The following is a 13,776-nucleotide window of genomic DNA, read 5'->3' on the forward strand; positions in this document are numbered from 1 at the left end:
AAATACTGCAGTAATTGTATTTCAGGGCAGAAGCTTGTCTATCTATTTTCTCTAGATATGAACCCTCCAACTACTAGGATGCACATTTTGACTTTTTATTATAATGTGGTGTTGTAATAGTATTCCTCCTTCTCCAGGGAGGTTTTTATATATAGAATGTTTATATATACACACACACACACACACATTAAAATGGTTTTGCTATGGGGGAAGCGAGCACTGAGTCCAAGAAGATAGGTTTTATATATTTTATTCATAAAAACAGATTTGCAACAATTTATTAAAAATTGATCTCATGCAGTATAAGGTTATACAAGAAATTCTTCATTTACATTTTATTCTGGCAGTTCCAGTCTAGTTTAAAGCATTTGTGCACTAACATCATTGGAAAATGGCATTGGGGCACAGCCTCTTCATAAATTTACAGTACATTTTTGCTGCAGTATAAAAGAACAGAAACATTAAATAGCTATATTCACTTGGTTGGTCTTGTTATCTGCAGTAAAGTAAAAAAAAAAATGTTATGGGAGAAACTACAGTATCATTGAGACAAAGAATGTACTGCATGGTTTAAACCTAATAAACGTCACACAGTCAGTATTCACGAAGTTACAGACACACACACACTCACCTCCAATGGTCCAATACTTCTGATTTTTTTTTTCCTGCTAAGTTGGAATAATATTTCTACAGAGATCTTTGTGTATACATTATATACAATATTGTAATTTTCTCTTTTTAAAAATTAACATTCCTTTTAAAATAAACCAGGCCCTGATGATATTAATAAAGCAAGAGAATACTGTCAACACACATTGAGTGACAACGTCAGTGTTTAGTGCTTAAACAGAGTAATGAGTTCTATTTTATCTGTGTTTATACTTACATGTTTTTGTTCTAAAAGCTACAGATATTTCCATAACCTCTCTTACTGTATGTGCCAAGTGAAATATTTTGTGATGCTCCTGATTGTAAGATTCGGATACATATTCATGTTGGGTTTGGCCACTATGAGGTGTGTTTTATTTTTAATGGAGATTTATGCTAGCTTGTCAAAGCTGCGGTTAAGTCCCTCAGCTAATGAACCTCTTCAGCTGTGCTTCAGTCACTGCTGATTTCTAAACCTTTGTAGGAATGTCATTCCAAAGGTTCGGTCTGAGGTGCACAGGTGTTGGTCAAAGAAAACTGAGAGCCCAGTGGGAGCTTCATGTGTTTCCCCCGCTCCCCGCCCCCCCCCCCCCCCCCCCCCCCCCTCGCCCCATACTCCTAGCAAACAGCCCTGGCAGTGAGGTGCCACGTTTCCAGTCCCTTGGAAAAGAAGCTGCATGTGTATCTCACCTGTGCCTGAGGGTTTGGCTCCAGTGCTGGTCCAGATAATATGCCACTACAGTTCCTCCTAATTACTTCGGTTCAGGGGATGGAGCTAATGTATAAAACCCATTGTTTTTTCACAGTCCTCTTCCGATTCAGATAAAATATTCTGTTGGTGAATTTGATTTGTCCTCTCTCTTATCCACTACCACTGTCACACACGCAGGTACAAAGCAAACAGTGTATATTCACATCTATGTGCTCTGCAGGTTTGCCTGCAGCAGCAAAGTGCTGTGCCCTACCCCTCCCCCCCCCAAGTCCACTACATTATTTTGATTGTAATTATGTGTGACATAATTCAAACAAACTATGAAAAACAATCCGTCCTGTGACATTAAGACTTTACTACCCATCTACTACTCAGCTTCTTGAGTTACCAGCCCTAGGACTTTTCCAGACAGTTTAGTACCTTATGGTTGGTGGTGTTTATTTTGAAATAGGTGCAGAAACTGCTAAAAATGAAACTGCAGATGGTCAGCAGTCACTACCATCATCCCTGGAGAAGGGTGAAGCACTCCGCTTCCAACTAGCAGCTCTCCAGCTGGTGACAACTCAGAGCTTGGAGCTTCAGCCTCTGCTTGGGTTTTATGTACAGCTGCAAGTTAGAGGTGACCCTGCTCACAGCACTGCAGAGTCTCAATGACACCCGATGAATCATTTCTCACAGTCCTCCTTTCCTATCAAACATCGTCCCTGAAATGAAAACAAGCAAGACTAACCAGTGCAGAATGTTTCCAGCAATTTAACACAACTCTTGTAAAAATGAGAAAATGAGTGTATCTATTTCAGTAAATATGGTATAGCTCAACCATTGTACTTTTCTTACATGGATACAGTATAGAATTGCATGTTCTCAGCAGCCACATAAAGCTCAGTGACATTTGAGTGGTTTGTTGGGTTTTTTTCCCTAGTGTCTTTTTTGCAAGATCCGTATTTCCCAGCCTCCTTGTTGCTAGTAGAAATTTGGGAAGAAACGTTTTTCAGTGACTTGTATGTGAAGAAATAAAAACTCCATGAATAAGGCTACAGATCAAACTCCTTGTGTCCTTCTCCTTTGCCTTCCCACACGAGTTACACGGGCACTCCTGTGATGAACGGCCTCAGCAGTAGCTCCTCCGTGGTAAGAGCCAATGTTACTTACATGTTTGTAGCAGAGTTCTAGGTCAGATGTTTAGTCCAGTCATTTGAGTACTTAAAAGCAGTTCAGGAAGCACTGATCTCCCTTTCCTACAGCCCCGAAACCATTACTCGGAAGGAGGGCGGCACGTGTCTGTGCCGAGGACTGGCACTGGGGCTTACACATGGACTGGCACAGCTAGCATCAACTCCTCCTATGGATGGCAGGTAGGCATGATGAAGAATCGGCAGCTGCAAAGACAGCCGACGCTGTATGCTGCGAGAGAGACAGAGAGGAGCGTTAGCCAAGAGGAAAATGTAATACATTACATGCTCGATGTGCTTGCAGGTTGTTGCAAGGATATTTTCTGTGCCTGCTGCTGTGATAGAGAGGGTTAATGCCAAGAGCATTACACTCGCTGCTGTAGAGCTATGCCACCACAGTGTTATTTCCCCTTGGGGAATTTTTCTGACAGGCTAGATACAACAAAGGAATCTAAGGATGCATTCTCAGCATCCCACAACCTTCTGAAATTCCCAGGCACTTTCAGCTTAATTGTCAGACTGCTGATACTAGAAAAAGGGAAAACCTTAAGTCTGCAATGAGGGCATATGGCTTAGCAACCCCCCACCCCTTGAAAAGTGATCTATTCCATTCAGAGCCCCGGCTGGCTAACTGCATAGACATGCATGAGATCACAGGCTGAGATTTAGCCATGCATCATTTAGCACAAGGATGTCAGAACTAAGGACAGCATTTTTGCAACTCCAGCTAAGGCAGACGCAGGTGTGTGGAGGAAGAGAATTCAGACTGATGGGTTTTTTCCAAGTAGTTCCTTTTTGCAGTTTAGGTCTGTGATTTTGAAGTGCTGGATGCTCTCAAGTTCCCACAAACAGTGCTTGGGACTGAGGAGTTGGCACGCTAAAAGCAGTCTAACCTACCACCCACACCAAAATTCAGTATTTAGGAACCCAGCATTCTTTATTCAATTTTCCAAGCAGATTGACGCCATGATTTGTTGGGGTTTTTTGTTTTGGTTTTGGTTTGTTTTTGAAAGGATACTAAACTGTGCTCACAGATATCCCAACTCACCACTTTTTGTGACGAGCATGGTGCCATAAGACAAGGGCTCTGCTACCCCCACGCTGAGGATATACTAGCACCTTTCACAAAATCAAAATCCAGCTGAGGTTTGTTAGAGATGTTTTCAGTGATTAAGATGTTACCATACCAGTATGGCTTCCCCATTTGAAGACATTCACTCTTGAAACACAGAAGCACTTTTTAAAGAGAAGGCAGATGTCAAAGTGACAGAGCTGAACCAAAGACTGGCTTTTTGATCCCAGGAGAAAAATGCCCATACAAAGCATTGTATCAGTACAATAGAGTTTCAAATTTGTGTTTCCCTGTTGACTGATACAATGACTGTGCATAGACAGGCCTTTATAAGAAGTATACATTTGAAAGCTTGCCTTTGGACAGCCTTTCTGATTCAAAAAAACATTTCTTTTTTGCTTTGTGTTAGGAAGCGGAGACAGCTACCAAGGCATCCATTGCACTGTTTGGGGACCAAGCAGTATAGCTTTCAAATTCAAACGGAAAGAAATGTAATGCTGCTTCTCTTTGGTTTCTTCACTACAAATTCAGGCTTGTTTATACAGAGATGTAGCGCAAACATTTGTAGTCTGCCTAAGTCAGGAAACTCTTTCGCATTCCCCCTCCCCCAACCTCCCTTTAAAAGTTTGATGCAATATTAATCACAGTGTTGATGCATTGATCATTGTAGTGCTGGCAATGCATTTCTGGGTCTAAAGAAAATCCATTCATTGTTATTTTGCTACTGTGCCTGACAGTTTCTGGTGCTATCAATGAAATCATGCCTCGTTCCCAAGAAGTGCAGAGGTGGCATGGCTCGCTGCTTCCATGTGCTGAATCCTTATGAGCCTGACGCTGTGGATTGTCATTCTGTCTCTTGTTGCAGGGTCAAACGCAGAATTGCTTGCGCTTATTTTCCCACCAGTGGAAATGCTTACTTTGTTCTACTGTTACAGACTTCTCATTAAAGAGCTTTTTGAAGCTATTCCAAGAGAATCCAGTTGCATAATCCAGTGAATGGGATTTTTTTCCCACCCATTTAAGTGTTAGCCATACCATGGACAAAGCATGATTATTTGACTATGCCAATGGTGGCTGCAGTGGGTGGCAAATTTTCCTTTAACTGTACTTAAAGTTTACTTTCACTTGAAAACTTGGTTCCTGGAATTGGGGCAGAGGACTGTAGCCTGGAGACTCGCACACAATTAAGAGTTTAGGTAAAACTCTTAGGGAGGAACACAAAACAAAAAAAGTAAAAAAATCCAAACAAATGTGCCATTTTCTCCTTAACTGAAAGTAAATCTTGTACCTTACCTCACTCTCTGTAATTTTTTTTCTTTCTTCAATATCAGTGGTTTTTCCCTTCCCCCACTCCTACCACATTTTGTCAATGCTTTTGGGGTAACCCCTGATAGCAATACAGGCTGGGGGATGGAGGCATCAAAAGCAGCCCTGCTGAGGAGGACTTGGGGGTACTGGTGGGTGAGAAGCTGGATGTGAGCTGGGAATGTGTGCTCGCAGCCCAGAAAGCCAATTGAATCCTAGGTCACACCAAAAGAAGTGTGGTCAGCAGATCAAGGGAGGTGATTCTGCCCCTCTACTCTGCTCTCGTGAGGCCCCACCTGGAGCACTGCATCCAGCTCTGGAGCCCTCAGCACAGGAACGACATGGACCTGTTGGAGCAGGTCCAGAGGGGGGCCACAAAAATTATCAGAGGGATCAAACACCTCTCCTGTGAGGAAAGGCTGAGAAAGTTGGGTTGTTCAGCCTGCAGAAGGCTCCAGGCAGATGTTATTGCAGCCTTCCAGTACTTAAAGGGACTTATATAAAAGATGGGGACAAACTTTTTAGCAGGGCTCGTTGCGCTAGGACAATTGGTAATGGTTTTAAACTAGAAGTGAGTAGATTTAGATGAGATATAAGGAAGAATTTTTTACAATGAGGGTGGTGAAAAAAATGGGAACAGGTTGCCCAGAGAGGTGGTAGATGCCCAATCCCTGGAAACATCCAAGGTCAGGCTGGATGGGGCTCTGAGCAACCTGATCTAGCTGAAGATGGCCCTGCTCATTGCAGGGGGGCTGGACTGGATGATATTTAAAGGTCCCTTCCAACCCAAACCATTCTGTGATTATATAAATTTGTTTCAAGTTGTCCATACAATATATATAAGTCAAAGCATATATATATATATATATATATATATATATATACACACATATATATGGTCAAGTATGTTGGGGAGGGAATGGTTAGTATTAGTGGTTTTAGTCTTATAGGCAACTGCTGAAGGAGATGGAAAGAAAAGGTGGTGTACCACACACAGAGCAGCTACTCATCAGGTTACTGTGTTAGAATAGGGCATATATCTTCAGCTCTGTACAGAAATGCCATTTATTAGGGGTAATTAAAATAAAGTAAAAACTTGACTTCCAGTATCAATGTACATATGAATACAATACAATACACATGGGAATGCACGATGCTACAAAGGGAGCAGAGTCATGCGAAAAATATTTTGGTTCTGCTATAGAAAGCCACTGGTGAGATCTGTTGGTAAGCTGGGGGACTGAGACAACTGCTGCTACAGTGAAACATCTGAAGATCTGTGGGAGTGTGTAAACTGTGTCTAAGCATTCAGGGATCATTTCAGTTGATTCTTCAGCCCATTAATGTTGAGTTTTAGGAACTGCTGGGAAGCTGGAGAAATTCTAAAAGACTGCAGTAAAGCAAGATGTTGTACTAGTAAGTAAACCATTCTAAATCCACCTTATTTTAGTGACAGATTTGAATAGGACCATACATAGAGTAATACGAACCACTGCCAGTGAAGAAACTGAATAACAGAGCATGTTTATGCCAAGGCATGTGGCTATAATGCAATAATCCAGTCGTAACCAACATTTTTTATAAGAATTTTTTGTTACTAAAATTGTCATTACTGGCTCCAGCAGGGTATCTGACTGTCTTTTAAATGCTGCTAAAAGCAGAGCGAGCCTTAGCTCAAAAAAAAAAAAAAATCCAGGTGGCTTCACAGCGGTTACCTACTTTAAAGGCTACAAAAATGACCACATATAGGACATACTCTATCAAAATGGCAGGTTTTAGTGGGGTCCTGCAGAAATCTGTCATCATTTTCACTCAGAGATCTGGAAGACTGTTATATATTGTTGCTGTTAAAATGAGAACACTATAAATTTTAAGGTGCCAAAACCTAATTCAATGATTGTAAGCCACTGATGAGATGGGACCATGTGCAGGAATGAAGGTGCACAGAAGAATATCTTTTAAGGGTCACAGGAGATATCATATCGAATAGATTTGTGTGGCCACCATGCAGATAAGCTGACTGATGCAACCTTAAGATAAGTAAGGGGGGATTTCCCAAGCTGGAAGACCCTAGGGTGTAGGGGAGATCTGCCTCTCCTGTGAGAGCAGCTGATGAGGTGTGAGTGGGGCCGGGGTGATGGTGGCCAGCCCCCCACTCCCACAAAGGGCAGCCCTGGGTGGTGCTACCAGCAGGTTGGGCAAACAGAGCCTGGGGCAGCAGCTGGCACTGGAGGGCACTGCTTTGAAGAAGGGACCTTCCACTGGCCAAGTGGAGAGGCTTGAAGTCCACATAGCCCAGCAACTGGACACCATTCTGTGACCATCTGCACAGGTCAAGGGTGCTCATCCTACTGACCCTCAAGGCAAGCATGGTGGGCACTCATCTGAGAGCAACGGCGGCAGCCCCAGCAGCAGGGGGGTCTGTGCCATCTACCCCGGCAGAGACAACACCTCTGCCCAGACAGAGCTGCTGAAGGCAGCGGCTGCAGGGCAGGCCTCGGGCTGCGGGAACTGCCTCAACCTTTCTCCGGGGGCAGGGACCTGCCTGCAGAAGGTGCCCAGCTGGAGCAGTGCCTGCAGAGGTGGCCGAGCTGCAGGAGGTGGTGAGGAGGCTGCGTCACCTCAGGGACGCTGAGAAGTGGTCAGACAGCTGGTTCCAAGCGCAGCCTGCAGTGGACCCACAGCCCATGGCCAAATAGTCAAAACCTCTCCCACCAGCACACACAGAAGGGAGCGGGGACAATAACGCAGAAAATGGAAGCTCCCAACATCAAGGACCTGCAGGAGGAAAATCCTTCCCCTGACACCTGAGGTGCCCTTGCAGAGCCACTTGGCCGCCCTGCAGGCTGACGAGGAAAGCCCTGGCCCTGCAGGAGGTGCAGGAGGCGCTGGAGCGGAGTGAGGCAGCCCGGCCTGCCCCGAGCCACACCAGTGCGCTAGGGAAGGGCGACAGGTGATGGCAGCAGGCAACTTCTGAGGGGCACGGAGCCCCCGTCCGCTGGCCTGACTTTCTAGAGCTTTCTAGAGAGGTCTGTTGCTCACCAGGGGCTCGTGACAGGGGTGTCACTGAGAGACCAGCATCAGTCCACTGACCATCACCCACTGCTGCTGTCCCACTGGGCACCAGTGATACAGCCAGGAGCAGCCTGAGGAGTATCAAGAAGGATTACAGAGCTCTGGGAGTGGTGGTAAGGGACAATGGAGCACAGGCAGGTTTTTTCATCAGTCCTCCTTGTCAAAGGGAAGGGGCTTGGAAGGGCCAGTTGAATCTGGGGCATCAACAAATGGTTACAGGGCTGGTGCCACAGGCAGAGGTTCTGCTACTCGGACCACTGGACTCACTTTGAAAAACCTGGTCTACTGGGGGCTGATGGGTCCCATCTGACAGAGAAGGGGAAGAGCATCCTTGGTCATAGGCTTGTCAAGCTGGTGAAGAGGGCTGGGGAAGGGGAACCTCAACCCATCCTCCTCCTACCAGCTGGATTGGGGGGTTGGAACTAGATGATCTTTAAGATCCTTTCCAACCCAACCCATTCTATGTTTCTGTAAATAACCATGGAAGGCCAGAAGTGCTGCCTGGTAAGTTGAAAAAAAAGCCTGTGTGTGCAGAAGTATTTTCTTAAAGAGCACAAACCTTGGAAAAAGGCGGTCTCTTGTAAAAGAGAGAGAATCACAAAACCCTAGTCCCGAAGACGACTACACTTCCCTTCTCTGGCAGGTCCAGTGTGCCTGGGTGGTGTGAGTCTTGTACCCAAACTGCCCACACATCCTCTGGGGAGACACTGATCTTTAGACCTGGCACAGTCACAGCTGTGCCAGTGCTGAACGACACTGTTTTGATTTAGCAGGCCTTTATTAATTTCTTTCCATAAATGTCAGTGACTGCTCAGATTTGTACTGGCCCACTCTTTAAGACCTTTAGGAAATCTCAGTCTTCTCATCAGTTACCACTAGCCTAGAAGAAGTTCTGTCATCACCAAATGGTTTTATCTTTTTTCTGTATTGAATCTCTATCGGGAGAACTGGATTATCTGAGTGTCTGTTTTTCTTAGCATCTCTCTTAATGTAAGGAGGCCACGTGCAGACGAGACTGCTTTCAGACTACATTATTTCTGACAAATGGTGCTGGAAAAAGGCATAATAGCTATGCATTAAAACATGCTGCTGACCCCATAAAGTCAGAAGAACTTTCTCAGCAAGAGCTCTGCTTTTGTGAAATAACCAGATATTCAGCTAGTTGGGGCCTTTTTTGGTGCATGTGTGTGTGTGGATTAGCTCCTGTGCTGGTTTGGGTTGAGTTTTTTTCTGAGTGCAAGGACAGAGTCAGAAATCCATGTTATTTTCCTGCACCAGGTAGTACAAGGCATTAACTGCTATCTGAAATCAGGTTTGCTGTCACTGATGTAACATGTGACTCATTCTAGTAATTTGTTTAATTTATTCTGTTTTTAAATAAGCATTTAAGTTGCCCATGTAGAAAACAGGAGTCTGACATCTATTAACTCGGATCCTGATGAAGTGGTGCCCGTGTAACTAGGCTGCTGTGGAGAAACAGCTGACCCAGGGACAAGCAAACATGGTGCTTCCCTAAGCTCTGGCCCACAGCAGGCCCTGCTGAGCTCATAGAGGATAGTATGTGAGTTTATTGTATAGATTCCTGGAAAGAAAAGCTGATACCATAGAACTCTTTCCCCTCCATGAATCTAGCAAGTGCTTTGTGCCATCCTTTCCTTATAGCCACAGCACTGTTTCTAAGGGAAACTACGTGGTTCAGGCTTTCCTATGCCAAAACTCAGGTCCAGCTGCTATGGTAACAATGAAAAGCCCTCAGACTGTTTTTACTTCCAGCTAGCTTAAGACCGAAAGAACAAAATGGCTATGTACACCATGAACTCCTCTGGCTGATGTGTGGAAGGACTTGGACTTTTGACAACAGTCATGACAAGTGTGTGCACATATGTACATCCTCTTCTCTCCTTAATATACATTGGTGGTTGAGCACAGCTTGTCCTGTAACTCACTACAACAGCTTTAGATATCATGTTAAGGATGTTTCTGACAAGAAAAAAGAAGTACGCTAGTTTGCCTTTGGGGCACCTTAGGATCCAATGCCCCTGATATCCTCTAAATTTGGTGGTGACGGTGAGCTGGTGGCAGGGAGGCATTACAGTACAATGTTGCTGCCCACTGGTGCTTCAGGAGGTGCCATTCACATCTGTTGCTGATGGTACAGGCTCTCTCTGTGGCTGGAGCTGGCTGAAAGGGTTTACAGTGAAGGTCTTCCCACAAAAATGTATGAAAGAGAAATATGGGTTTTGACGAAATGTAGTAATTTAAATGAATGTCTTATCAGCAAAAGAGCTGCTGTCCAGGGTGGAATTTATGGCTAAAACAAGTAGAAAGTGTGCACGCCAAGCACATGCATACCTGAGAAAGCAAGGGGTGTCTCTTTTTGTACCATTAAGTAATGATGTATACTTACTGTTCTGGAGAGTTTATGTCTTCTATAGGATCTTTGCTTGTTCTGGAAGGGTCTGATGAGCCCCATTGTGCTGGTGGATTTTGATCAAGATGATTTTTCAAAATGGCTTTCTCACCATCTGAAAGGACAACAAATTCAATTTTACTGTACTGTAACAAAATGACCATTTTAAAATTGTTTAATTTTAAAATTTCTCAGATGTTCATAATGCCACAAAGTAAACTCTGCCTGCCTGTACTCTAATACAGTCTCAGGTTTCCCTGTGAGTCTTTCATACGCTTCTGCTTTCAATTACATGCTTCTTCATAGGAGCTACCATGAAGAAACAGAAAAGGGACAAACCATCTTTTGTCCTTCCTCTGCTTCTCCCCCCCCCTTTAAAAAAAAACACAAACCAAACCTTGTTTCCCACCTCTGTGTAGCCCTATCATGCCCTGTCACCTAGTCTTAGGCCGTGTAAAAAATTAGTGTAACTGCACCATCATATTATCTTACACTCAGAAATTGTTACCTTTTCATACAAAGAAAACCTCTTAAGTCTTTTCCTAGAAAAACTACAATCTCATTGATGTACAAAACCTTGGTACTCTTGCAATCACATAAGCAATTGAGTGTTGTCATGTAACTATCTGCTATCATTTAGCACAGAAATATGATTTATACCAGTTGCACTGGTCCATAGGCTGTCTGCAGGAAAGACAGCTAATGATTTCATTAAGCTTTCTCCTGCTGTTCTCTTTTCTGCATAGTGATAACATAGAAGATCATCATTTTCCCTGTAGGTAGCTTCACTTGGTTCCCCCGGGTGTCCCGGGAGTCCCTGGCTAGCTGTGCTGAAGGCTATGGCATCGGTCCCCCTGTGAAACACAGACGAACACAGCCATTTTAGGAAGGCTGTCTTTGCTGAGGATCCTTTCTGTTCCTGGCTGCTTTTCCAAAGTCTCCTCCTGTTAAGCCAAATAAAGTCACATGGAAAACATCTAAGTAATGAGGACAGTGCACAGTTTTCATAAATAATTACAGAGCAGCTCCAAATCCATCACCGACAGTTTGCCACACACACAGAGAAACAGTGACTGCTGCAGGCAATAAGGCAGCATGGAAGAGGACTCAAAGGTAAATTCTTGAAATGGACACTGGAGGTTTTGAACGTAAAAACAGGTATGAGGGGAAAAAGCAGGAAAATAGTGAAGAGAAAATGAAAATAGCATGAAAAACCCAGTACGTACTGAAGGCTTAAGCTGCTTTTCTGTTCTACTAATACTCGGAAGCCCCAAATACTGCTGAGGTCCCAGCATGCTAGGAATATGTATGTTATCAATGAGCACTGGTGGGACAAAACAAGCAGCAGAAACAAAGAGTGAGGAAAGAAGCTGGAAGCAGAAACAGGAATATTTTGAGGGCAAACTCCAAAATGTATAATTGCTCTCTCAGCATGGTCATCCCTGGCGTTATTTTGTTGCCTTCACTTTCTGCTGTGAAAAATCTGACTCATGAAGAAATGATGTAAAAATGTACAGGCATGGGGATCACAGACATGGAATTTTTCACTTATGTTGCATGGAAGAGAAGAGTCTGGGTGAGAAAGGAGGTGACCAGAACACATGAAGCTGCTTCTGCAGGGGCCAGAAAATGTCAGTAAAAGAGAGCTAAGGAACCAGCTGTAGCAAGAAGAGTGCCTGGAAGGAAGATATGACAGGATTCAGTGATGGTTTAGATGTGAAAGGAGTCACAAAGAGTCACATCTGACAGTGGCTAAGATAAGCAATGATGTCTATCATCTCAGGACAGCCTGAAGTTTGCTGGTGTCCCATTTGCTGTCACAAGAGTTCAGTTTTTATTTTCCATATATCACATTTCTATGTATATCGAGCTTGACATTTGCATACAAGCCTTGTGATATCTATAAACAGACACATAAAAAAGAACATTTTTTACTTCCATGATTAAAACCAACATTCAATCCTGAGCTGATCTAAGCTGACAGTGAAAACTGCTGACTTTATGATATAGACCAAAGTTAAAATTTGAGTAATCCTTGTAATTAGGGATGGAAAAGCTTTATTATTTAACTGTCTTAGGCTTCCAACTTCTTTGGCCAAGATAAGCAATTTAACCTGTTACAAAGCCACTGAAGATGCAATTCTTCAACAAATGACTGGAATATGCAACTGTTGGGCTTCGAGAGCATGTGATTTCATATATTAATGTGTTGTCGGCCCCTGAAGGTTTTATTGTGCTTTCAGTTGTGTTGAGAAAGAGAGAGAGAGAGAGAGAGAAAGAGAGAGAGAAAGGAGATGGTCCCTGCCAAAAGGTGGGGGATTTAGTTTAAAGTAGAGCAGAAATCATACATTCTCTGCCTACTCACCCCTCAACACCAACTGCCCGTATATCACTGCATGTTATTCTTAATAGATCTTTTTCTACCACTCTTGCAGATGACTCTCCCTCCCTTAATACACTGCATAAATTTCTGTATCAAGGTTACCATATACAAGTCTTAATGTGTATGTATAAAATACAGAGAAAATCCACATAAAACTGCCATAATGTCAAGATGTTTTTCTTTTTCCTATGCTTCTTTCAAAATACAGAAAAGTTGGGTAATTCATATTTGTTAAGCTTTTTGGGAAAGGAGCTGTTAAGATTTTTATTCTGCAGCTATGGAAACTAGAATATCTTTCTTTTCTTTCTTTTTTTATTATTATTTTTTTTATTTACCTTTCATTTAAATAATGAACAGCAAGATTCTCACTTAGTGATATGCTTCCAGAAGCCTGAGCTTAAAGAAAAACACTATTACCATATGTGCTAAAAAAAACTTAAGGATGGAGGAAATTGATTTTATATACTTGAACAATGGAAAGAAAATAAGGGTAACTGCAAACATCTGAGTTCCCAGTTTCCCCTGAAAGTGTAGCATTGCTTTTAGTACTTCCCCATCTTTTCTTCCTTTGTCCATTAAGTATGCCACTTGAAAAATGCCCTTCATTCTTAGGGTACTGTCTGCCACTGCAGATGCTACTGAATAAGTTGCACCAGGATGATCTAACTACCTTCAGTACTGAATTTACATTACCCAGAAGCACTTTCTAAGTAATTTTTACCTTTGTAGACCTCAAACAGGAACTCAGAAGTCTGAATAAGTGATGCCTGAGCACTTCCCATTCAGAAAACCGCTGGGAGAAAAGACAAATAGATCTCAAGGGCCTTGCACGGCACTCACTGATGAGTTCATTAGAAAACAAAGCCTGCTGCCCAGTTGTTGGCAAGAGCCAGAAGGCTTTAGCTCAGAACTTTTGCCTACCTGCAGCGGAAAAGCAACTTTCAATTACAAAGCCCTGAGCTGCAAGAGCACATCTGATGCTGGCTGTGGAGAGGCTCA

At 43.3% G+C, this 13,776-nt stretch overlaps 1 protein-coding gene across 1 annotated transcript in view; it reads right to left on the minus strand.

Annotated features, from left to right (window-relative positions):
- Positions 1-1,260: 1,260 nt before the first annotated feature.
- Positions 1,261-13,776, minus strand: part of GABBR2 (gamma-aminobutyric acid type B receptor subunit 2) — a 487,844-nt gene continuing 475,328 nt past the window's right edge. The window contains exons 18-19 of the mRNA XM_037381548.1: positions 10,392-10,509; positions 1,261-2,764 (exon numbers count right to left, since the gene is read on the minus strand). Of these exons, the coding sequence (XP_037237445.1) occupies positions 2,599-2,764; positions 10,392-10,509 (284 nt within the window). The 3' untranslated portion in view covers positions 1,261-2,598. The remainder of the gene's footprint in view (positions 2,765-10,391; positions 10,510-13,776) is intronic.

Source organism: Falco rusticolus, chromosome 3 (assembly GCF_015220075.1).
Source record: "Falco rusticolus isolate bFalRus1 chromosome 3, bFalRus1.pri, whole genome shotgun sequence".
NCBI lineage: Eukaryota > Metazoa > Chordata > Aves > Falconiformes > Falconidae > Falco > Falco rusticolus.